This window comes from Haliaeetus leucocephalus, unplaced genomic scaffold (assembly GCF_000737465.1).
Source record: "Haliaeetus leucocephalus isolate CR32 unplaced genomic scaffold, Haliaeetus_leucocephalus-4.0 Scaffold215, whole genome shotgun sequence".
In the NCBI taxonomy this organism is placed as follows: domain Eukaryota; kingdom Metazoa; phylum Chordata; class Aves; order Accipitriformes; family Accipitridae; genus Haliaeetus; species Haliaeetus leucocephalus.
In genome coordinates this window covers 335,198-361,395 of record NW_010972651.1, presented here as the reverse complement: position 1 = coordinate 361,395, position 26,198 = coordinate 335,198, and the positions used below count along the sequence as shown (strand labels likewise).

The following is a 26,198-nucleotide window of genomic DNA, read 5'->3' as shown; positions in this document are numbered from 1 at the left end:
CACGGCGCAGGTACGGCCCTGGCCCGGCCCGGCGGGGCGCGGTACCTCCTTCCCTTTCCCCCGTCTCTTTCCCTCCCCGGGCTGTGGCCGCTCCCGGCCCTGCGCCGCCCTCGCCCCGCGGTCCCGCCGCCTCCCACCCCGGCAGCAGCGTGTCCTCCCCCTGGCAAGGACAGGCCCGTGCCCTTTCTCCTTCTCACGCCTGCCCGCCTTTCAGGGCCTGGATCTGCCTCCGAGTCCTCTAAACCCCACCTGCTGCCAGGGCTCGGGTGTTTCCCCCTCAAGCCCCTCTCGAGTGGGATGTTCTCATGGGGGTCTGTCAGTACCATCCAGGTGGGGCAGGTGGGTCCCGCTTGCCCCTGAGCTCTTGTGTTTGCTTGTGCTCTCTGGGCCCTTCGGTGTCACCTCTTGTTGCCTCCAAAGGAGCGTCTGAAGGGCCTTTTCTGCCCCTCCAGGTGAGAGAGAGATGGGTGTCTCCTCCTCATCGTCGTCAGTCGGATCCCACAGTTGCCATCTGACGGGGGGTGGTGGGGAGCAGCTTTCCAAAATGTCCGATTGCCTGAGGTCAGCCTGTCTCTCATCACCAGGATGGAGGCTGCAGAAGGGCAGCTCTGTTCTGATCCCTTTCTTTGTCCCTCCAGGCACCACAGCTCACGTGGCAATGAGGTGTCAGGGCAGTCTCTCACTCAAACCTTTGCTAAGAGTTGCTGTGCCATCACAACCCTTCAGGAGATGCATGGGCTTTGGGAGCTGGAGGTGATGTGTTCTCTTGTCCAGTGCTGCGAGGCAGGTCCTGCTAGTGGGGTGTCGTGGGGCGGGGGCTGCGGTGAGCCGGGCCCCCTCCCTCTGAGGGTCTTGAGTAAGGCATGGAGTGCTGCCAGGTTTCTCAGATGAAGCTTGGCTACAAAAAAGCTAGTGAGCTATTGTTCTCCTCCATTCTTCCAGCAACTCGTGTTGTTTTACTTACACACATTATTTGCTGATCTGCTTATTTATCTGGAGAGAAAAGCCTTCATTCTTTTCCCTAGAAAAAATGCTGCTTGCTTTATTTTTGTTAAAGCTGTGTTATTTCAGTTAGGTATACTTGCTAGTATGTATGGTCTCTAACAACCTGAAGCAGAAGTTGTCAAAATAAAGCATGACTTGTGTTTTTTCTGTGCCTGCTTAACTTTGGGTTATTCACAAGTTTGGAAGATGATTAATTCTTCGTGTCTCCTGGCTACCTGGTCAACTTACCACAACTGTGGTTTAGTTTAGAATAAAGGAAGCGTGCGTACTCAGGGCTGTCGCAGGCAGGCAGATACCATATTAGAAAGACAAAAGTTTTTGCCTCTTTCGGTGTTATTTTGAATTTGAAAAGCTCCGTAGAACCCTTTAGGATGGTCCTCTAGGTGCTTGATATTATAATTATGTTTCACTGTACTATTCCTGTTTGTCTTTAAATATCTGTAGAGTGTCAGTTTTGGAACTAGATTTGCTCATTTTGGTCTGCCACCTGAAACAGATGCTGCTGTACTAAATAAAAGCTGGTGCTGGTTTTGATTTTCGAAATGGGGAAGTGAAGGTTCATCTTTAGTAAAACCTCCTGCTGCACTTGGAAGGTGTGTGCAGCTTCTAATACTGGCTGAAAAGTGTTCATGTAAGAGCTGAGCGTAAATGACAAGAAAGAAATTATCCAAATGTCTTGTTAGGCCTGGCTAGGATGTGTTAGTGACCCAGGGGAAAAACCCCTGTGTTTTGGGGAGTAAGAGCGGCTTACTATATTATGACTCTTAGAGAAGCTCTCGCTTTTGAAAAACAAAAGCTATAAGCATGGGTCTAGTTTTCCTAGGTGAAGTGTCTGCCACTTGCAAAAGAAGCAGGATAATGAAGCTTAACTTCCAGCCTGCTGCCTCCCACTCCCCACAGCTGGCTCAGTGTGTGTTCTTGCCCTCTTTCCCAAACTCTTGGCATCTAATGCATAGCATGGGTGTCATAACCAGGAATCTGAAAATTCTGCCTCAGCTTAGTGTTGGACTTCAGCCATTTTTTTTCTATGTTGATTTTGATTGAGAAATGGAAAATGAGCGATGAACCTGCTGCAAAACACTGTCTTTTAGAAAGGACTTCAACGGCGTTGCGTAAGGTGCCTGATTTCTGTAGGAGCAGAAGATGCTTTTGCAGTTGTTTTGTAAGCAGTGCTGTGCCTCGGCTTCATCTGAAGGATTCGGGTTGAAGTGCTCCTGTCTTTTCCTCTGTCTGTCTGAAGCTTGTCTAGCCTGGAAGGATGTATTTAAGATTTACACTAGAGGGTGTAGTAGTTTAGCTAGCAGCCAGGCAACCATCTTCTTGAAAGCAGGTTCTTGATCCAACATAAGTTGCTCCCTGTCAGTGAAACTACCTGTCTTATTTTAAAGTAGCCTTATAACAGTGCACTTGGGCATATTTGACCTATTTAATCTCATTGCTCAATAAATAAGCTTTAAAAGCCTAATTTTTTTGCCAAAGCAGGTGGGTATCTACACCAAGAGCTACAATGCAGATCTGTGTTTTCTTGGATACTGCCTAGAAAAAAGGATAACATCTAAAGAACCAGCATACTAAGCATATTGATTCGAGGCTGATGTTGACTTCAGTGTTTGAGGATCACTGTAGGACTGGCAGTAACCCCAACACTCTTAGTGGATCTTTCATAGCCTTGAAAGTAGCTTTTGAAAACTGAGAAGTCGAGCTGGCCTTGCCAGGTCATGGTGGGAGGAGGCTGTGGACAAGTGCTAGGTGGAGCAGAGAGGAGATGAAAAGGGGAATTAGTGCGACATAGCACTGTTTCCCTTTTCTTTGCCCCCCTCACAGTTCCAGACTTTCTGTGGAGCGTAGTGTTCAGATGTTCATAATAGATGATCCTTATTTTTCATACAGTGCTCTTGTGGTCCCAACCACTGGGAGACAGTGGTGAAGAGGCCTCCATGCCTGTTAGGAGATCAGCAGCAGCAGGAGGACTGAGTTTTCCTCCTGCTGCTGCTGTTTGCATGTGGCAGGCGTTCCCTTTTCTTCCCCTCTGAAAGCAGCTCAGTAAATACAAACTTGTTGGGTGAGGAGGGAACTGGCGTGATGCATCTGGTCCGTAGGACACGTTTGAACTGGGTTCTGAAATGTATGATACTTCATGTGGGAAATCTGTTTCAGTGTCTTTACTGCAAGTATCTGCCTGCGTGGTAAAAAAGTGTGGCTACCTGGAGGCTTGTGGAAATTCAGGGCTGGCTGAAAACTGAGGAGGGTGCTGGGGTGGTAGCATGCACTGATGTGGTATTTCCACAGCAGTGTTCGTGGGCTGAGAAATGGGATGTGAGCCTGTGCAGGACTGGGAATCTGGAGATTGCAAATTCTAATCCTGACTTGGCTGAAGTGCTTTTTCCATCTACAAAATGACTAAACCCCACCTGCTTCAGAGCAGGATGAAAAGATTATTGAATGTGTGTGAAGTGCTTTGAAAGCGTGCTGTGTAAGTAGGAGGGAAGAACTGCCTTCAGTCCTAAAAGCGTCTCTTCAAGAGCTGTAGAGGAGAAAAATAGGTCTCTCTTTAAAGTCTAGGTCCTGAGTATGCTGAAAGACATAAAAGAAGCATAATACATCTCTTCATAAATATCTTAAGGAAACCAGCTCTTTGGTTTGCTGGGTTTGATAGTAGCTGTCAGGAGATGCTTAGGAGGTGGATGTTATTTGAACCCAGAGCAGAAAGCTGTGTCCAGGTCTGGAGGTCTGAATTCCTCTTTGTCTGCTCTGATCCTTGTGTTAGCATGAGATGGGAAGAGCAAGGCTTTCAGCACCCTGCCTTGAAATACTTTATTCTGGAGTGGTGCATGCTGACAGTTGCTCAGCAGTCTTCTTGTATGGTCCAAAGCTTCTGGAGTGGTTTTCTTGCTGTGTGGTGTCGTGGTTTAACCCCAGCTGGCGACTAAGCACCACACAGCTGCTCGCCCACTCCCCCCTGATGGGATGGGCGAGAGAATCAGAAGAGTAAAAGTGAGAAAACTCGTGGGTTGAGATAAAGACAGTTTAATAAGTAAAGCAAAATAAGGAATTCATTCACAACTTCCCATCAGCAGGCAGGTGTTCAGCCATCACTAGGAAAGCAGGGCTCCATCACATGTAACAGTTACTTGGGAAGACAAACCCCATCACTCTGAACATTTCCCCCCCTTCCTCCTTCTTCCCCCAGCTTTATATGCTGAGCATGATGTCCTGTGGTCTGGAATATCCTTTCGGTCAGTCAGGGTCAGCTGTCCCAGCTGTGTCCCCTCTCAGCTTCTTGTGTACCCCCAACCAACTCGCTGGTGGGGTGGGGTAAGGAGCAGAAAAGGCCTTGACTCTGTAAGCACTGCTCAGCAATAACAAAAACATCTCTGTGTTATCAACACTGTTTCCAGCACAAATCCAAAACACAGCCTTGTACTAGCAACTATGAAGAAAGTTAACTCTATCACAGCCAAAACCAGCACAGTGGATTTTCTATTTGGATGGGCAAGGCTTTGCAGATTAAATCTAGATTGCATCTTTGAAAGGTGACTGGATGGGTTTGTGTGGTACTGTCCAGCGATGGAATTTTTCACCTCTCTGTGATTTACACTACCCAGCCCGCAAGTAAGCCACTGTAACACTGTTTGACTCCTGTTGGCCCAGGTCGGGTGTGGAGAAATCCTTGGGCTTATCTCCCCAGCTTTAACTCTGTTGATCCTGTCACTGATGCAGGAAGGCACTTTACCTCTCCCTTCTTCAAAGTCTTCAGCCAAAAAGCAACCACGTGGGATGGCTGTGACTTGTATATAAAACACTGTGCAAAATGATACTTGGTAAAACCTAAAGAGGCTCTTCAAACGGTAAAACCCAACTTTAATCATCCTCAGCCCATGTGTCACCATAGGATCAAGGCTGTTGTCTTTTTCGCCAGTCAGGTTCCTCATACAGCACATTGCTGGGGGACTGCGCATTAAACTCAGCTGTGTTTGGTGGGAGCAGCCTCTCTGTGCTGTCTGGGATTGCCTTTGTACTACTTATATTGCAGCGCAGGTTCGCTCCATGTGTAGAAAGGATGAAAAAAAAGTCTTTACAGATGTGTTTTCCTTCCCGTAGTTGATGTTGTACAAGATCAGCTTCTTGTAGGAAAGAACTTTTATTACTGTATTTCCTACAGGGAAATTGAATGAGTAGAAATGGAAACTTATGAACTGCCTTCAGTATTTCTTCACCAAGAAAGGAAATTGAGTGGTTCAGTGTTGGGTGCTCTAGTCCGTGAACTGCATGTGGGGGGCATTGCCAAGACTGCTTTTTTCCCCCCACATTTGTGTTTAGGACAGTAATTACCAAAATGTCACCAGTGGATGTTTTTTTAACTGAGTTTTGAAATGAAGAATAGAAAACCCACTTGATGGTAAGGTCAGGATGTGTCTTTTCATGTAAATCAATGTCATGGCTTTCCAGTGGTTAGGGATTTCTTGTCATTTAACTAAATTGTCAGTTATGGCAGGTTTCCTGTGGGTGGGCAGGTGCAGCTGCCCAGGATTTCGGTGTGGGGTGACAGGGCACTTCTGATTTTTGGTCTTTCTGCAAGTGGAAGTGTGGCTGTGGGGAGACTTGGCCCTGAGCTTGCACGTGGCTCTTCCTCACTCCAGTTACAGACCTGTGAAAAGCAGGAGGTGGGAGCAAATCTTCTCTGTTGTCAAGCCGGAAGGATTTTGAAGGCTAAAGGTGCAGTGACCTGCATGGGTGTTGAAGGCACTAGAGTAGTGCCAGTGTTTGTGAGCTCCCCATGCTCCTCTCTGCCCACCACAGGAGCCCTTTGTCTGCTCTTACAGGATTTCTCTCTTCAGTGTGGAATATCTTACCTGACATTTAAACACTTCCTCTGGTTTTGGTTTTTTTTTCCCTCTAGTCAAACACTGCAGTGCTGCGTTAGTGCTGGAGAAGCAGAAAGCACAATTCACTAGTCCAGCATTTCCCAAATCGCTTTCCGTGGGCTGCCCTGTGCTGGACGAGGGGGGTCAGAGGCACCGGGGCAGCGGGCTCATGTAATACCGGAGAGGCGGCAGCACTGGGCTGCAGGCAGGCACGCACCAACAAGCAGGGCCAGGTCATCTCCCTGCCCTGCAGCCTCCTTCCCCACTGGGACTGAGCGTAGGTTGTTGTGCTGGAGAAGTGGGGTGGTGTTGGGCTCCAGTTGGGGAGCATGCTGCTGGGGGGGGGGGCCGGCAGGACAAGGGGATCGCTGTTTGGGAAACTGCTGTGCTTGCCAACTTGTGTTGCTCAAATCAAGTAAAAAGCAACGTGTACAGCTGGGGATTGGGGAAAGTAGGATGTCAAAAAATCCCCCAAGATGATAGTAGTAGTGCTAGGAAAGAAGAAAACAGTCAAAAAGCCCCTGTAGATGCTTGAGTAAAACCTCATCCGACTTGAGAGTAAATGAGGGTGAAGGCGGGACTTTGGGTTGGTTAAGTCCTGCCCTAATTATCTCTGCAGCCCAGAAAGTGCTGTGTCAGCACATGGTCAGCGGTATTGTGCTATAAGCCTTTGCCGGAGTGTCTTAGCAGTACCAAGCAGATATTTAAAGCCTCAAGTACAGCATGAACAAATATCTGCAATATTTATTAACTGCGGGGAGCTCAGGTAATTCTTTGAAGTTTTTGACTTACTGTGGAGTGAACTTGTGTTTTTGTGTGGGTTGCAGTACGTGAAGAAGCAGCTGCGAGAGAAGTGCCTTCTCCAGAGAGGCTTTCACGTGTTAGCCATTCATTTAATGTGAGACTTCGGTCCTCAGGGTTGCATCTGCCTCTGAAATACATGGACTATGCAAAAAAACTTAGCTCTGCTTTGGAGGGTTTAGTTGCACAAGGATTTTAATTTCCCTGTGAGATCTCGCCTTTTTATTAAAGAGGATCTGTGCTGAGAATCGGGGAGTGTTTTGGGATAGCTGGTTAAAAGTCTGTGGAGCTGCAGGTGTCTGAGTCGTAAAGGAGCTGCAAAGTATTAATTCCAGCTTTTGAGTTAACTAAAGCCGGACAGGTTTTAAAACCAGTTTAAGTTTTTGTTTTAGCCCTTCATAAGTTACAGCTGAAGTTTTTAAATGTAGTATAGCTTGAAGGGTGGTTTTCTTTAGTTTTTAACTTTGTTTTTCAAAGTTTCCAGTTGTGACTGTATTGAAATACTGCTGGTTATTGGGGTTTTTTTTTCCCTTAAATGGGAATTCTTCACCCGAAACAGTTAAAGAAATAAGACAGGTGTTGAGAAGGTAACTTATCTTGAGCAAGCAAGAGAAAGGCTGGAAAGTTAAGGAACTGGTGGGTGAGGAGTAGTGTTACTCCTTGTGACCATGCTGGTCAAAGTAAGTTTTCAAGGTGGAGTTAAATAGAGAGAAAAGAAGACACCAGAATACTTGAAGTATTTCTTTTTTTTCTTCTGCTTTGAAAGCTAAGTTGTAGCCTTCTTTGAAAAAACTAATTAAGTTTTGGAGTAGATCCTTAGTTTTACCCATCACTTATACAAGAGATGTGGAAATGTTTTCTGGTCTGTCTTTTTCTCAGAAACAGAAAAAATAAGTCTCTGTTAATTTTTTTTTTTTCCCCCAAACAGAGTTTCAACTTTTCTTGTATATTGAGGAATAACTTTAAAGCTAAAATGAGAAAGGGAGTGGAAAGTCATCTCCAAAGAATCCAAACATTGAATATCCAGATTAATATATCATCGATTTTAAAACGGTGAGACGCCTTCTAGCCTGTGTGATGACAGGCTGTGGGGTCGGGAGAGCAGCATGGGGAGCAATCGTGATATTTTGGGTGCCAACCTTTGCTTTCTGCCCCTGTCCTGGTAAATACACCAGTTCTTTTTCTCACGTTCTTTCCTAGGTTATGGGAGAAATGTACCAATGGTGTGATTTCCTCTTAGGAAAACATTACATTTATCACAGATCTTGACACACCTCTGGTGCTCTTTGCCTACCGCTGTTGTTTTAGCACCAGGGCGGGTGGGACTATAAATCACTGCGGCAGTAGAGGAATGTAAATGATGGCTTTTGCATGGGCCAGACTGTCTCGTTCTGGCTTTTGCATCCTTGGATTTAACTAGTGTTGCTGTGTGAAGGAGTGGCAGTCCTAGCGTCCAGGACAGTCTCCAGAACTGTCTGTGAGGCTATCACAAGGGTGAAGCTGCCATATTTAGTAGGCTTGAGGACCTTTTAGATGCATCTTCTGCTGCACCAGAGACAAAACCATGCAAAGTTGATTTTTCTTGAATAAAATTAGGAGGTGTGTACTGCTTCCCTGGATGTTGCTGTCTGAGCTGCTGTGAGGGGTGTGCCCTAATGTCCTCCTGTCACAGTGAGTTTCCCGAGTGAGTCGTTCCCTGATAATGCTGCCTGCTTAGGAGTGACATGGCCTGTGTTGGAGCAGCTGCCTTGCTGGATTGAACCCACTCGGGCAGGTCCGTGTCTCCTCTTCAGCCACAGCACGTCAGCAGTCTCAGGTGGCTGAGCTGAGAAAATGGCTTATGGCTTGTACGAGGGTGATGTCTGGCTGCTCTTGTCCCTCGGTGTGTTCCACCCCTCCCTATGATGGTTGTGAAACCCTCCAGTGAACCCCCTGGTCAACCAGTTCAGTCCACTGAGACAGTTCTTCGGTGGCACCGAGTGCTTATGTTGGCTGACAACATCTGGTGAAACCATACCCTGACCTTAAGCAGGCTTTGTCACAGCAGGTTTAAAAATACCGCAGTGTGATGGATGACTGTTCAAACTTTTTTCAGCCTTGCTAATATAAGACTCTCTTTTCTCATATTTGCTTCCTTTTTTCCACTAAAGAAATGACCTTGTTGGTTCACGTTGTACTTTGATGCTGTGGCATCAAATACCTGTCATGGAGTAACAAATGCAAGGAGTAGGGTGCATAGGGATTGGCCAGCTTGGACTAGACTGGCTGTAATACCTCTCAAACCTTGCTTCCCTGATGTTCTTAGACCAGGACAAGGTTATCTATGCTTTTAATACTTAATTTTAATAATTAAATTCACTATTTAAAAAGAGAAAGAAGGTGCGAAAAAAAAATCATTAGGACTAGTGTTATATTTAAAGTTGAAACATTTCTCTTAGCTCCTCTTACCTGCCCTCCTAACCCATTTACTCTGAATAATTATTTGAAATGTACTATTTTAAATCTCAGTGTTAATTATTTCCAGGTGGTTGGACATTACTGTTAAATTAATTGTTGGAAATTTGCTTTGGGTACTCACAAATGAGGTCTGCGCCAAAACCTGCCATTTCTTTTGCGCTGTTTAATTCTGTACAGTAGCAAAACTCAGCCTGCTGGTAAAGCCTTTTTGAAACATTTTGTTCTTGAGAAACCACTGTCTCTTCTGTGAAGCATTAAATGAAAAGCTTAAAATAATTTTCCAATGGTGATAATTTTTCTGTAATCGCAAAGGTTGTCCATTTACTAAGTACTGGCACTGTAAACACAGGCAAGCTGTTAAGCTAACAAAGGTGTTCTGATGATGTTAAAATAAAAATGTCTTTTTTTTTTTTTTTTTTTTTCTCCAAAGAGGTTTCCCAACAGCTTTCACTGTCCCCATCTCCCAATGAATGCACTTGTTGCCAGCTCCAGGTGACCCAGGAAAATGGGTGACTTCAGCAGCGGGTCTTGAAAATGTTCGGTGTCTTTTGGCCTGTGCTGGACCCTCTGCAGCTTGGCCAGCAAACCCTTCCATTTTGAGATCTTAATTGCCGTAAATTTGAAAGTTTCCAATTTTTGCCTCCCTTTTGTTTAGCAGCAGCTGTTGCTGCTTAGCAACTGTTATATCTGGAAGGAAGGTAGTTGTCATCCATGTCCCACATGCATGGAAGAGCTTGACTCCTCTTCCAAAACCTGCAGGTTTACAACCGCCAGTACCTGTCATACATCTGGGCTTTTCTGTATTTAAAGCATCTGAAGTATGTGTTCTGGTAGGGTGCTTGAAAAAAAGAGACATCTTTTTCTCCAGAGTGATTCACTGTAAAATAAGTTTTAACATCAAACAGGTGACCTTGTACTCCCATTATTCATTTAATGTCAGCCTTTGTTTACTGCCTTTGCCTGTTGCACAAACTAGAAGGACCAGTGTACAGCAAGGAGTCGTTAGCTTTAGAAGCTCTGTAATAAAAGAGCTCCACCTCAGAACTGAGGCATCGTTTCCCAGAACCAACATGACTGTAACCAGGAAAAAAACAATCAGCTTGTTTTTTTGAAAGAATCTTGTTTTATGCTTTTGTATACTTGGCTGAAATGGCTGATTTAAGTGCAGTTAATTTTGGTATATTCTAAAGTAGTTCTAGGTTAAATAAATTGTTTGCTGAGGTCCTATGTAAATTATTAATAACTTCTTTGGTGTAGTGTTGATGTTAACTTCACCTTTTTGTGCCTCAGAAGGACTATTTCATTATGTCTGAGGTATATTAATTTATTAAAATAGTTTGTATTTTAAAGAGTGTCCTGACAGCAGTTTAGTTCACAATCCTATAAGGAGTTGTCATCTTAAGTCTCATTATCTCACGATTCTCAAAGGACAGTATAAAGTCTCAATTTGACATCCATCCTAAAAGAGTTATTTTACTATGTGGTGCCTCTAACTCATTTTGCTTCAGCAGAAATACTGCAGACATCTTGTATATCAGAATAGCAAAACCAGTGTAGTTCATCTTGTAGTAATCTTTCTTTACACCATGGACGCTAATGCATTTGAAATGGAGAGGAATAAATGCAGAAGCTGAAGACGCGTTTGAATCTCGTATTCAGGTTGTAAGAAGGGGTGTGTGGGTGTAGCTGGGTGCCTGCCTGTGTGGCACTGGGCTCAATCACCCAGAGATCCTTTTCTGTCCTAGGTTCTTAGAAGTATAATTAGGCATCTGAAAAGGTGGCCTGATTTCAGATAGGCTATTTAATTTCTCTGACTCTGGGGACTTGTGTGTTTAGGGCTGTCCATATATATGTGTGTGTGTGTATGTATGTAGATACATTAAAAAAAAAAAAATCCCCTTCTGCTTGTGTTTCCACTACATTATCCGCAAATGCATCATGGCTAAAGGTGACAGTCCTGATTAGTATCACGGAGCCCACTTAAACAAGTCTCTTTCATGGAAAAGGTAGCCTTTGATCAGCGCCGCTTGGGTAATCCATCAGGCCTCCTACACACCTACAAAAGAGCTCTTTTATGACGATATCTCAAAGCCTGCTGGCATTCTCAGAGATTGCAATGTATTTTTACATCTGGTCATTCCACTGAAAGAAAATGTGCAAATTATTTTTATACTGTAGATGAACAGCAGAGAATTAGACACCAGGTCTGTACTTAGATTGTCTTCTACTTTCTCTGTATCCTGATGTATTTAAAATAGTTTGCTTTTCTGTGTAGACAAGATGTATTTTGTGTATTGTGTAGTTTAGGGTTTGGGGTTTTTTGTGTGTGGTAGTGTTTGTTCTGGCAAGTCTTTAGATCCAGACTCTGTGTTCTTGCCTCTGTTTGCTTGTAGGCCCCCTAATACTTATTGCTGCACAAATTACCAGGCTTTCAGCTGTTCCCTTAACAATGCTTGTGCTAAATTTTAGGTCTCCATCTTGCGTTAGAGGGTAATATCTGACTCCTCCAGACTTCACCGCACTGGTCTTCTCTACCACTATGGAGTTGGCGTTTCGCAAAGTGGTGAGAAATGAGGTGGCGGGTATGGAGGGCTCTGTTGTTCCTCAGCTCTTAGGCTAATATTTATACCTAATTGTTTTGATAATCTGTTTACATATACTAGCCTTGATGCTGCTGGTGCTGTTTGCGTCTAGGTTTGTTCCTGTTTTTTCCTTGTTACCTGCATTTCTTCGTGGTTTCTTTTTCTAACTAGGCTCTGGATATCAGTCTGTCACATGTACACTATCCGCTGAGATGCTCTGCTTTGCCACCTTCTCCCTCCCTCTCTCCCTCAGGGTGTGAGCTGTGCTGGGCATCAGGAAGAGCAGACACTAGTTTCGGAAATGCTCTTGGTATATTGGTTGTAAAGCACTTTGCAATAGGTGGAGGGGAAGCTAGTTATAGAAATATATCACCTTGTTCCTTTTTCCACAGATTTCTGGTCCTGAGCACAGCTCAGACTGTCCTTTGGAAGATGGTGACACCATACTATGATTGCCCAGAGTCCCTGCTCAATCAGGAGCTAATTGGTTTGGAAAAAAACTTTGCAAACCTGAGGGAGTAAAAAGTATTTTATGAAACCACTGTCTTTATTTTAACCCAGTCTCTATTATTCTGCTTCCTTGGAGGCTAGTTCTGCCAACTGCTAGACAGGTTCTTTTCTTATTACCAGAGGGAGCTGTGCATTCATGGATCCTCTCCAAAAAAAAAAAAAAATCCAAGAAAAACTCAGTCTTGTGAGAATGGTAGAAACAGCTCCTGTAAACACTGTTCATTTCTGGCTGTTACAAGAAATTCTTTCATCCCTCTTAGACCTGAGAGGTGTTTTTTTTCCCTGTCTTTTATCTCTCTGCTTATTGTTTTTTTTCTTCTACATATTCATGTTGGAAAGCCAGTTTTACTACTATCCTTCTAGCAAAGAACAAAAAGTTCCTCTGGAATATCAGCATCCAGAAACACTATGATAAAACAAGGGTTGAAAACTGTTCAAAGTCAAAAAGCAGCCATTAACTTACCTGTAGCTTCTGTTAGCTTGCTAAATGCAGTCACCTTTTTATTACTGGGTTCCTCCATTACTAGTCTAATTTTTTAAGGTGAAGTTATTTTCCTGCCTGCTTTCACAAGCAGGGTGCCTGTCACTCTGCACACATGCGTGAATGACATCCTTTTCCTTTCCTTTTCACTATGAGTTGGAAAGGTAGGTGGGAGAGTTTGGGATACCATGGCAGAAAGTAGAGAGTGTTTATGCTTGTGACAACTGCTCCCATGTCCTTTTCAAGATGAACGTTACAAGATGAGCTTTAATGGACTCTCCAGTTGTAAGTTGTCACTTGGACAGGTTGCTTTGGCATTTCCATGTAGTTCCATAGGGTGGACCATCACTTGCCAAAAGCACTCCTGTAGAGCTGTGGTCGGAAGAGCTGTGCAGCATGGTCAGAGTGTATCCTCTGCTTGTAGTCCTAGAAATGTCTGTGTAAGAGAGGCCACCGAAGGGACTTGTCTGAAAAGACAAATGTCGGAAAAGAGAAATGTTCTGGTTGTTTAATATTCCTGTCTTGGTGGTTGTTCTGTGTGGTTGAGTTGTGTTGCCTTTGTGCCTGTAGTTTTTTCTTACTAGTAGCACGCAGTTTGTCAGTCCAAATAAGACTGGTTTTCCTGCAACTGCCATGAGAAGTACTGAGCTTTGAGGAATATTGGAGGCTTCAGTGGGCTTTAGGCATTGGCACTGATAAGTGAGAACCTAGTCCACAGTTTTCATACTGGAATCCTCTTTCCTCCCTTGGTTGCTTCACTGAATTAAGCAGATAATTCTGCGCAGACTCAGCTCCTCTTGGTCCTAATACAGTGATTATTCTTTGCCCCAAAGAATATTTAATTTATAGAGCTTTTCCATGAGTAATAAAACCACTTTGTTAATAGATCTTTAGTCCTTAAGACCCAGGAGTAGTTTCTAAAATCTAGTCTAGCCACACACCTGCCGCTGGCCAGAGAACATCACTGGTGGCTTTTGGTATCAAACATTTATTCTGTGGCGACAAGAGCATGGCTTTTGGTAGTATTGGGTTTTGATGAGAGCAGACCTTAAAAAGACCTTTTTAAAAATTTTACTCCAAAGAAAATTTAGCCTAAATTCCTGGCAGTAAATTATTTTTTCTTTCTCTTTTACAGAACGAGGCTATGATCCCTACAATCCAGAACTTCCGAGGCCCTCACTGGAGGTGGAGGATGGCACTCTGGCTGACATTACAGATGTGACACCTGGTATTCTGGAGCTGGAGCTGGTCAACAAGGCCATTGAGGCAGTCAAAAATGAAGTTGAGAGAGAGCAGAAAAAGTATGAGGAGCTGCTAGAAACGACAAAGGAGTTCAGTGCCTCAGAGGCCTCTTCGCTCATTTCGAATACACCTGTGTCACCTGCTGGGACACAAAATGATTCATTTACCTCCTTAGAGTATAATCCAGGTAGCTACAACTTTAATAATAACTCGGACTACAACCCTACTCCTCTTGCTGCTGCTAGCCGGTCAAGTAAATACACTTTGGATACTTCCAGATCTAAAGGTAGCTCACTGGAATATGTTCCCAAGGCTGTAGTACAGAATAAAAAATACAGTAGCACTGTCACTAACAATAAATATGTGATTGATGACTCTAAGCCTTCTACAGACTTGGAATATGACCCACTTTCAAATTATTCAGCCAGGCTTTTGAGCAAAGCCACAACAAAGGAGCCAAAAGGGTCTAAAAGGGGTAGGGTGTCTAGTTACGAAGAATCTTACTCTCCTTCACGAAAGAAGCTCTGTGAAGTACTTGATGACTATGAAGTGTGTGCCAGGTTCTCTTCCTCTGAAGATGAGGCTGATGTGGAATATAAACCAACTTCTGCTAGTTCACAGTCAAAAGCTGGTTCTGAAAGTGAGTCAAACGATGGCTTATCCAAAAAAGAGCAGAGCACCAAACTGGATGACTTTGCTTCCCAGGATAACAAAGAAGTGGCAGTGCGATATGGCATGGAAGACGTTTCAAGTTCACAGAAAAATCTTGCCAAAAACTTATCAGACAAGAATGCAAAAGCAGCGAAATTGTGTTCTGGTAAGAATGACCAGGAAATTGAAAACAAAAGCAAAGACTCAAAAGATAAAACAAAAAGGAAGAAATCAGACCTTAGTAAAACGCATGGCCTCAGTGAGGTTGGTAAGAAGGAGAAAAGTAAAAATACAGAAAAAGACAAAGTGCTCAAGAAAGAAGAAAAATTAAAAATCAAGAATGAAGAGAAAAACTGCAAAGATAAAAGTGTCAAAGTGAAAACCGATGGGAATTTAAAGAAACCTGAAAAACAGAAGTCAGAAAAAGTGGATGGGCTTAAGAAAGAAAAATCCAAGTCTGCCAGCAGTAGCTCAGGGAAAAGCAAGAGTGAGGGTTTGATCAAAGGCTCTAGCACAGAGAAGGTGGGGAGCAGCAAGAAGGACTCCAAGATGAAAACAGTTGATGTGAAAAATGGTAAGGAAACCTCTGGCCGTAAAAACAAAGAGAAAGGGACCAAGACTCCAGCACTGGAGCGAAAGAAAGAAAAGGTCAGTTCTACAGAAAAAGGAGATCCAAAGAAGGGTCGGAAGCAGCAGAGTTTGAGTCATGTTGACCTGTTCGGCGATGAGAGTGGAGATGATGATGAGAAAGGTCAGCCTTTGCCATCCACGTTACTTGATGTGAGCTCAGACTCAGATGGTGATGACTGTGGTTCAGACTCTGAGAGTGAAAATGAAGAGACAAAGAAAGTGAAGCGCTCTAAATTGTCAAAGTCATCATCATCTTCCTCAACATCTGATGACATTGATTATTCCATTCTTGAGAAAGACTTGGACTTTGAGTCAGATCCAATGGAAGAGTGTCTCAGGATTTTTAATGAATCTACAGTTGTGAAAACTGAAGACAAGGGAAGGCTGGGTAAACAGGTAATGCTGATTTAGGTTGGTTGGTTCTCTCGCCTCTAAATGTGACAGGATTCTGGTTTAGTTTAGTGGTGTTGCTTATTTCAAGTAGCTGAAGAGGGCTACAGAGGGAGACTCCATATGTTGGAAGAACCTCATCCTTGTCATGACTGAGAGCTTTGAAGAGTTTGCACCTGAATTTACCTGCAGGATTGAAAGCTGCTGTGAAATGTAAGGATTCAGTTACCTTTTGTGTGGAAGGCCTTTAGCTTTCAGGGTTATCAGCTACTTTTCTCTCTATCTAGCCTAAGAACCATGGTGGCCTGGATGGCTGGAGAAAAAGCTTCAGAGAGTATGTTGTGGGTGTTTCAAAGCTAATCCAATCTTGCTAATCTGGGTGATGCCTTCTTGTTGCAGCATAGTTTAAGGAATGTAGTGGCAGGTAGAACCAGGACAATGTGTTGGTGCAAGTAAGTTGATGTAGCTGGCACTGGATGCTTCGGAGACTCCCCACATTACTGTTTCCTATTTTAAATGCATACTGCAGATATTTTATGAGGATCTCTGGATACCTTGTAGGCACAAATAAGAAATGGAAGGTAAAATTTCTTGAAAAGGTACAAGGGGTTTCAGAATAAGGAGGTAACAAGACAGCATTTACATAAAAAGGCTTCTGCCCAGTGACTGTGAGGTCAGAGGGCTCCCCAGAGGATGCAAGACCCTCAGTTTTGAAGATTAAAACAGAAGGGAGCAAGTGTAAAAGGCTAGAAAGCAGCTGCTGGCAGTGATCCTCTAACAGCATCTGAGGCAGGGAAGTAGGAGCAGACAAAACTCATCCTTCATCTTCTGACGTCTGAGTTTGACTGGGCAGCAAGAGCAAACCCTTGATCCCAGGAACGGTTGCCTGTGCATGAGCAGGATTGTTTGACTTGCTGTCAAACCCAGCATGCCCAGGTTTTCTGGTTGGGATGATTTGGCTTGTGTACAGAGCAGGTGTTCAGGGAATTGGATTGGAAAGAGCTTTAAAAAAGAAAAAGGTGACAAATTTGGCAATGTTGAGAAAACACTCCAAACTTGTATCTAGCGTTATCCATCTGGCACATCTGACTGCAGTGCAGAGGTATCGGGGTTGCTAAGTTAGCTGTATTACCTGGCAGGCTTAATGAGGCAAGGTGACAAAAATCAGGTGCCTTCTGTGTGCTGGGGGAGAGGGGGTACCAAAGGGTGAGTGTGTCTATCCAAGGAATTACTGAGTGGCTTCAACTGCAGCTATCCTGCATCCAAAAGATAATGGAGGTACTGGGACACCACCAGTGCTTCTAATGTGTTCCAGTTTAGACCCCTTCAAACACAGCAAGACTCCTTTGGGGATTACTGATCTGAAGGAGGGGCAGGGCGAGTGCAGCAGGAGCCATGCAACTGCATGGTGGAGAGGCGGTTTCTCCTGGTATGATTGATTGTTGATTTTTATTCTAAAAACAGCATCAGAAATTGGTGCTGGTTTTCAGGCTTTTGTGAATTGGGTGAGTGAAGTGGCCATGAACAAAATTCTTCCATTCACGACCATCTGTATGTGGAGGACAAAGTGAGCTGGGATCTGCAGCGTGGGGAGGAGAGCTCATCTTTTGAAAAGAATAGCTGGACTATTAAAGCTTTTTGCTGAACTCTCTGTTGCACTAATATCCCCGATCTGTTCGGAGAGAAGTCTGTGTTGCTGACAAGTAAAGACCTTTTTTACACTCATGAAATGCCTTGGTAGGAGAAACTATATAAAGCAGTTCAGTGTAATGATTTTCTTCTGAACTATTAAGCATTACTTGATTTTGCTTGTTTAAAATTCAGCTGTTCTTTCTTCAGTGTTTAGTATAATTCCCAGCTAAGAAAGAGCACTTTATTTTTGGCTTTGTTTCTCCAAATTGCCCAGTTTAAGTGAAAATAGTTTAAGAGCATACAATCTATAGTGGGAAATACTAATCCACTTAGAGCTTTCCAAATACGGGGTGATTCAAAATGGGCTGAATTCAGAAAGTGCTGAACCAGGGGCTGCCACTCACTGCAAACAGTTAATTCTGGCATGGAGTGGCAATGTTGAGCTGTCAGCAGCCACGTGTGTTTCCTTTGCACGTGCTTTACCTTATATCCCTGCACTGAAATTTAATTTCCCCCTGTTTTGGAAAGGGAGAAACAAGCATTGCAGCGGAGGGGTTCTTCTTTGACAGATGGGTGTTTGTAAGTAGGTACCTGCTTCCCCGCTGTGTTTCTGGCAGGTGGGATTGGTCACAGGGAATTTTTTTGTTTACAGAATAATTTTGTAGATGGAGCCCATGTTGTTTGATCTCGGTAATGTGCTAGTCCAGAGGGAAGGTATGTGTGGGCAGTGTGGTACTTTTCCACCAGGCATGATCGCTTTGTGAGTGAGTTTATTAAGGATTTAACTGAATTAACAGACTTACTGAGTTCCTAGAGAGCAAAGTGATTCAGTGCAAAGTGCTCATCCAGAATGCCCTTGTGGTGATGAACACAAGCTCAACCTAAGTGGAGTCTGAGCTCATCCACAAATCCAGCCCTCAGCTCTGTTGCTGAATTTCCAAGAGATTGTCAGGCTCGTCTCTGCTCAGAGATTTGCCAGGGGTTGTGTTGGAAAACTGAAAGCAAGATTGACTGGAGAGCAGCTATAGTTTTGAAAAATAAACTTGTGAAGTGTTTTTTGTATAAATGAACAGCTGAGTCAAAATCAAAGAAGATACGAAGGTGGTTTCCCCCCTGCCCCGGGAGCAAGTCTGAGATGTTAATTCAGAAGTAGCTTTAGCTGGAGAGGTGCTGTTACTTCCTCCTGGGTTTCTGGCCATACAAGTGTGTGACCTGGGGGTTTGTTACTGCAGTCTTTCTGCAGATATGGCTGTGGATAAAACTGCAGAGAAACATTTCCCTAAATGTGGAGTGGGGCACCGTGGTTTGATGTCAGGCAGGTTTTCAGGACCTGCTCTGGCAGCATGTTCTACAAGGGCAGAAATGAGTCAGCTCCCAAGTTCTTAAAAACAAATCCCAGACCCCCTGGATATTAAGAATGCCATGAAAGGTGACGTGTGTGAGCGGCTGGCAGGAGAAGGGTGTTCAAGTCTCTTGTGGAAGGTAGGGGCTCTCCTGAATCATGCCAGTGCTGCCTAGTGCACAGCTTGTGGAGCGACTGCTTGGGGGAGAACTGTAATGCTGCTGTTTGTGGCTCTTGGGTTCAAAACAAGGTTTATTTTAGTAGTTCAGCAGCTGAGCACATGTTGTTCTCACCTGCCACCTACAAAGACTTTCTGTTAACCCAAAAGGAGATTTTTCAGATCTCCTCATTGAGAGGGATCTTCAAGTCCATTCAATTTTGGAAGCTTGTTCTTTTGTTTTCCAGCTATCCAAAGAGGAAGGAAATGAAGAAAAGACAGAAGATAATTTAACTACCTTGTTTCCTGGCCAAAAAAGAAGGATCTCTCATCTCGTCAAACAAGGAAATGTAAGTGCAGCTTTTAGAAGCAAAAGTTTAGATTCTTTAAAGTGAGGATTTTTTGTCCTGTTACAACACTAGAAAATGATGTCATCCCAGGTTCAGGCAGTAGCGGATGAGTTGTTTGTGCTGGAATCCATCTGTGTCAGTTTTCTTTTCTCCCCTTTCTGATTTCTGAAAAACATGGTTAGGCATCTGTTACAAATGGCAGCAAAACTCTAATAAACTTTCATAAAACGAAGGGTAAACTGTAGAAGCATAAATGGATTCTGTGCCTTGTAACTCATTTGGATAAATTGAGATGTTCATTTTTCTACAGTATAGCTTCATTCAATCACTTAGATAAAAATTAGCTGGACACAAGGTCAGTCTGTGTTTAATGGTACTTTTCTTTGTCTTGTGGACCTAAAAGATAGCTGTAGGAATTTTGTCAGATGTTTAAAACCATTGCCTTATACCTGTGCTGAATCAGCCAAAATATCAACAGTATCTTGTCTGATACTCTTCTTTCACAATTGTGAAAATACTTTAAATACAGAGGAGAAGAATAAAAAAAAGAAGCAAGGAAGGCATTCTGATTTTTTTTATTTCTTTCTCACTGGGATTTTAATTCATGTTTTCTCTGAGGGTTTAATGTGTTTCCCTCCAGGTGCTGAGCACAGATTAGTCAGTTTTATGTTCCAGCAGGATAAGAGTGGAGACTTAAGCACTGATTTGAGCTGGGTAGTCCAAATTAATTGTTCTTCCTTTCCTCTCTGCCTAGAAAAGGTTTCTTTGCTTTTAATAATTTGAAGCCCTGAGGTCAATACAGTGCATTTTATTTAACTACATATCTTCAGCCAGTTCATGTGTTTTGATAAGGGCCCTTTCTTCCAAAGTGAAGAGATAAGAGACTGAAGCAAATGGGTTGGAAATTCATTAACTCAAATATTTATTGTAAATAGGTACCTTTTAGACATGTACAAATCTTTAAATACATTTTCTTAATGTGACAGCTAATCCCAAAATGCTTTCCAAAGATGTGAGCCCCAGCACAGCCATTGCATGGGCAAACACAGCCGATCTGGTGTGCTCAGCAGCAGCTGCCATGAGCACGCACTGGGACGTGCGTTCCCTGGAGTATCTCAGCTTGGCACTGCTGCCAAGTTTGTTCAGGAGGTGCCGTAAGACCTGAACTGCGGCTTTTCCGTGCAGAGTCGAGGCCTGTGCTTTGCTGTATCCCTCCAAGTTGAATATTTGCTCAGTCTCGCTCGTGATTTATAGCTCAAGGACTGAGCAGGCAGAAGGGGGGGGAGCTGAGTTCTAGTTTGGTTGCCAGGGGAAATGGTGGGCGAAAGGAATTGAAGGTGAGGCAGAAAATGAGTGTCCTGTCCTGCTCGGAAGTCTGTAATTATAATTCAAGGGCTGACTGCACTCAGTTTGGTATCCAGAAGCTGGTGTCAGCATCAGAGACCAGGAATGCAGGAGGTGCCAGTTTGCCCCCAATTTGCGGTCTCAAAACCACCATGTTACACATGGGCTGTGTGAGCGCACCCTTCTGTGAAGAAATATCAGGAGGGAAGGCCTGTTTCTCAGATTTCAAAGGTTATTAAGTAGTGTGGAGAAGTTTGTACTACTGCTGTTTCTCTTGTACTTCTGCTGCTAGAAAACTTCTCTCTTTGCTGACATAATTTCTGGCACCTTTCCTGCAACCCAAATTTGGACATCAAAGAAAATGCATGTGTAACTTGTGCTAGTAACGGCTGAAGCAGTGAAATGCCTCCAGAAGTAGGCAGGGACAGCCTGTTTAAAATTCAGAGCTCAGTTTATGTAATGCTCTAATCCTATAAATACATATATGTGAGACTTTTAAGCAGTTACAGGAACTAGAGACCTGAAATAAGGCTGCTGAGAGGTGGGGAGCTGCTGTAATGCAAGGGTAGATGGCACTGGTTCTTCAGCATGGGAAAGACAGAGAGGGAGAGAGCTGTAAAACTCAGCATCATGTAGCAAAGGGGAATGGAGAATAGTTGGTCACTTTTTCATTGCAATATAAACTAAAGAAGCATGCCATAGGCAGCATGGGGCTACATTCATTTTCTAGTGCAAGACTAGAGCTGGGAGTATTGACAGAGTCCAGAAGAGGGTTAGGCACAGTGGTGGGAAACATCATGCCATTAAACAAGCAGTTCAAATACCACCTACCAATTTAGGAACATGTCAGAGTGCTGGGAAGTCTTGCCAGAGGGCAAATCATTAATGTTGTGGTTTTTGGTGGGTGACTCTAAATGTTTTGTCCTGGAGGACGGTTGGGATCTTCTTCTCTCAAAGACCTGTATTTGCTAACAGAGAGGGGTTGAGGAAAAGAGACCTTTCTTGGGTGAATGGAAGCCAGAGGGTGGAGACTGAGCAGGCGAGCATGCTGGCTTTAAAACCTTTTTGTCTGTGCAGGCAGAGGTCCCGAGCAAGCCCGTAATCCGGCCGTACCGTCCCCCCACTGCTCAGGAGGTCTGTTACCAGAGGATCCAGCTGGCTCAGCAGCAGGCGGCACAGCTGGCTGTGGCCGTTCAAAAGGCCTCTCTTTCTTTGCCAGGAGAAAAGAAGAGGATTGCTCATGTGCCAAATGTAGCCCTTTCTGCAGCAGCCAAACAAAGTAAGCCAGCAGTGTTATTTGTGATAATGCTGTCCTGTCCTCCCCCTTGTTAAAAGACACTGCCTTATGTTTAAATTTCTCACGAGCAGATGTGAAACTATCAGGAGATGTGAAGCATTGGCCATGACTTGAATCTTTGCTGATAGTGACCAGTGGAAGGTCCTTCCCCTGGGAAATTCCATCCTGTTCTGAAAAGCAACAGGCTAGACATACAGCTTCATTCCCCTGTCTGTCTTATCCAGCCTCCCTCACTTCAGCCTGTTCTTTTTGTGTTTCTTCCTTGGAGTGTGCTTGCTCCTCATTCTTTCTTCCATTTAAGCTTTCAGAGGTGGCACGAACAGGAGGGAAGTACTAATTAATACTCATTGGTATCCCTTTGTAGTTGGAAGGACTCAGAGATGACGCGATGGGCAGTTAGTGCATTGTAGCTGACAGGGTTACATCTTTAAACTCTGCTGACTCAGTTACCCCAAAACAAACAGAAATGAGGCACGTTCCCTGGCAGAAGGTTCCTTCATCCTTGCCTGGAAGGTGGTAAAATTACCCAATTTGTATCCCTTTGGAGGCTTCCATTCGAAAAAATCACAGCTTGCAGCATGGACCTTTTATAGTAAGTTCATTCTGGCAACGTGAAGCCCAGTGGTTGGATTTCTACCTAAATATATTTTTTGTTTCTTGCAGGCCTCATGAGTAGTAAGACGACTGTTGCTGGCAGGAGTGTCACACCTTCCAATGACTGTGAAGCATCCACCCTTCCTCTGAAGGCTTGCACCTTAGCTGGGATGGCTTCAAAGACCACCAGCACCATCGTGCCGAAAAGGATAGCACATGTTCCCTCCTTACAGGTAAGAGAAATTTGAAATCTTTCCGGTCATTCCCCATTGAGGGTGGTATGTTTAACCAAGCTGCTCCAAACTTAGCAGTCTCTGAAGAGCGGTGTTTTGATTAGGGTGATTAAATGGGTTTGTTTCTTCCTGTGGTTTTCCTTGATAGCATTGTATAAAAAATTAAACACTTGAGGGGTAGGAGCTTAAAAAGATAGAAATACTTAAGTGCTGCTCTGATCTCTTTGAATATTGATCACTCATCTTCAGTTTGAGTCTTCTGTTGTGCTGTCTGGCTAGGTGTGTAGCTGTTCGTGTCAGGGACTTGGAGCTTTTTGTCTTCAAAAGGCATGGCTGGATTAATGGCCTTCCCGGGCTTTGTGGGCCATACTGAGGAAGGTGGTTATGAATAATGTCCCACAGTGACCTATATAGTTAAAATGTGATGATTTAAACTTCATGCTGCTGTTAATATTTGGGGAAAAAACTATCTTTTTTTTTTTCTTCTTTTTTTTCTTTTCTCCTGGGATACATGCCCAGCCTTTGAGTACTTCTGCTATGAACTCTTTAGCAAAGAAGTCCCTCCTTTTCCCATGAGCACTGGGGAACATGTTACTTGCTAAGACAACTCAGAATAGAGTTTCTTGTTTAGCTGCGTGTGGATGGCATAAGAAGCTGTTTGCTGGAGTGGATGGCAAGGAATGTGGTTAGTGCCAGGACTTGATTAAAGATATCTTTATTGATGATACATTGTGTCAAGATATGTCATAAAGTACTCTGATTATTTCTGTAGGAGGGAAAAGTCATTTTCTTTCTTCCCCACCCAAAAAGCCACCATAGCAACATATAACTTGAAGCTGATTAAAAATAAAAGAAACAACTGAAAGGATAATATTTACCAGTGTTACAGAGGTGCTTAAGGGTATCGTATTAGAGGTTGAGAAAAAAAATATATGTAATGAAAAGGACCAAATCCCCTTGAATGGGGCATCAAACTGGAAGTCTTATGAGGAAAATGAGCACTTTTCCCATTGAGATTAGGACGAGTTGCTCCCCTTCCATAGAGCTGTTTTTATTACAGATTGCAGCAGATTGTTTGGTTTATGGATATCTCTTGGGTGGGATGGAGAAAGACTGATGAAACAATTGAGTGCTTTAGAGGTGAATGTACAGTTTTTTTTCTCCAAAAAAGAGGCAAATTGTGTGATTTGGCAGATAGACTGGTGTTAAATGGAAAACTGCAGTGGTAGGTCGTGACTTGGTCCAACATGCGGTTTTTATGCCTGAAGACCATGTCATTCAATTTAAGGGGGAAATCCTTTCAGGAGCATCATGATTGGCATTAAAAGAGGAAGAAGAAACCAAATGCAGTAAAGTTACAGGAATCTCACAGAAAGTGTGATGATTTAGCTGGCTGCCAGCCTGGCAGGAGTGGGCCTCTCATTCTCTCTTCACAGCCAGAGTACCAAAAAGAAAACCATGTCTGTCATGCACATAACTGGTGTCATGTTCATGTCTCCAATTGAAAGCGTGGTGCTTGGTACCATCCTAATCTTGAATCTCGTAATGTAAATGTCATCATTTTTGTGGTCTGGAATGCTTGTATGTGTAAATGTAGTATTGTGACTAATGCCACTGGGAGTCCTTGGCTGCTGGATGAGTTGCATAACAAAACATGGTTGTTTTTTGAAGTAGTTCAAATGCTGAAGGTGGTACAAAAGCTTCAAGTGGCGTTTTTAGTACCAAAAATGATGCGTGTTATGTTTAGCTTTGGGCAGATTTTCAGAAAGGAAGTCATGCCACTATTAATAACGTAGCAGGAAATGTGAGAGTCTCAAAGCCACATACCTCTTAAACCCTGAATAGCCTCTTTCTCTCTCTCTCTGTCTCATCTCTAGAGCGCCAGCTTACAGAGGCCTGTTATTCCCACAGAATTTGGTGCTAAAGTCCCAACAAACATTCGTCAAAGATATCTCAATCTCTTCATTGATGAGTGCCTGAAATTCTGCTCTTCCTCCCAGGAAGCATTTGACAAGGTCTGTACTGATGCTTGCTTCTTATGAATAAAGTCTGCAGCAGACAATAACATCCTCTGCCTTGGCTAAGACCTTCTAAAACTGCAGCAAGCCCAGAAAACTCTCCTATCCACATACAGTTCTGTAGAGGAGACTGGCATTAAATAATTCCAGGCTAGACAACAGAAAGTGTAATTCCAGTGGGGGTTTCCAGTAGGAAATCCCATCTTTCCCTTCATTCGGAAAGCACACACGATCTTTTTAATAACCCCAGAAGAAGGACATAGGGGAATGTGCATTATGGTCAAGCTGGACAAAAGGGCCTTTTGCTCTGGTACAGCAGCAAACATCTCCTGGAATCTAAGTGTTCAGCAGAGGTAAGTATTTGAGATAGATGTAATTGGTAAAACTTGCTGCTTATGAAGGCTTTTAAGGAGCCTTCTAGCAGTAGGGAGTAGTCTAGTAGGATTTCCAAAAGCAGAGTTGAGAAAGTAATGCATTTTATTGTAAAACTTTGGCCATTAATGTTAGTTGGGTAATTATTGGACATTGTGTGGTGTGTTTTGTAACCAAAGCAGATGCCATGAGGATTTCTTTTGTGGGATTTCACCTTCACAGCTCCCTAGGGGGAATGTTCCTATTGCATCCAAGGAGTGACCGTTTGCCAAACTTCCTTTTCTTGCCAGTTAAGATCTTGCGCTGCCACCGAAGTGGGGAAAACACCCTTCCCCAGGCAGTCCCAGAACTGCTTTGTTAATCTGTCAGGGAAGATTTCACATGAAAATGCTTCTTCCAGCACTTTGTTTAAAATACAATTATTTTTTTTTTTTCCTTTTACTCACCTAAAACAGGCCCCAGAACCAGTATATGTTTCTGCCATGTTCCACTTTATTACTCGATTCCTTGATGGGCAATTTTTTTTGCTATCATACTTGGATTCTGTGTTTTAAGAGCCAAACATTTCTTTTCTCCAAAAGCAGTAGTGGAAAGAGAGTATGTAGTAATGAATTGCCTTGTTTGCAGGCTCTGTCAGAAGAGAAGGTGGCTTATGAACGTAGCACCAGTCGCAACATCTACCTGAATGTGGCAGTGAACACCTTAAAGAAGCTCCGAAGCCTAGTGCCCAATTCCCCGTCCAGTACGAACAGTACGTACCACGTTTGTGGTTTAATAATCGGAGCCCTGCTTGGATTAGAAGCCATGGAGAGAAACTTATTGAAAACAGACCCATTTCTCAGAAGCATTATGCTGAAAGGCAAACAAGTCCAGTTAGCTTTTTATAGTCTGGCAAGCTTTAATGGGCCTTCAAGAGGCAAGTCCTGCAATGCTTTGTTGGCTGTCTGAACCTAAATGGAGATAATGCCACATGGATTTTTTTTTTTAGCACAAGTTCTTTAAAATGAAAAGCCCCGCTAATGGAGTAACTTTCACATGATGCCTTCAAAGTGATAGACTCGTCCATCACCGCAGAAATCTGTTACACACATTAAGCTTCAAGAGAGAAACGAAGAGGGTTAAGACATTTCATTATTGGCTCTCGAGAGGGTACATTAAACAATCAATTTGTGCTGTTCTTGTGAATTTTTTTTTCCTGGTCTCTTCCCTTTTCTACCCTCTGTCTTCATTACCTTCATGGCCATT

At 43.5% G+C, this 26,198-nt stretch overlaps 1 protein-coding gene across 1 annotated transcript in view; it reads left to right on the top strand.

Annotated features, from left to right (window-relative positions):
* Window positions 1-26,198, top strand: part of REXO1 (REX1, RNA exonuclease 1 homolog (S. cerevisiae)) — a gene marked incomplete at its 5' end in the record, with an annotated part of 41,889 nt that continues 15,691 nt past the window's right edge. Inside the window, 7 exons of the mRNA XM_010566625.1 lie at window positions 1-10; window positions 13,837-15,620; window positions 18,994-19,095; window positions 21,517-21,718; window positions 22,400-22,563; window positions 24,441-24,578; window positions 25,581-25,704. Coding sequence (XP_010564927.1) covers window positions 1-10; window positions 13,837-15,620; window positions 18,994-19,095; window positions 21,517-21,718; window positions 22,400-22,563; window positions 24,441-24,578; window positions 25,581-25,704 — 2,524 coding nt within the window. The remainder of the gene's footprint in view (window positions 11-13,836; window positions 15,621-18,993; window positions 19,096-21,516; window positions 21,719-22,399; window positions 22,564-24,440; window positions 24,579-25,580; window positions 25,705-26,198) is intronic.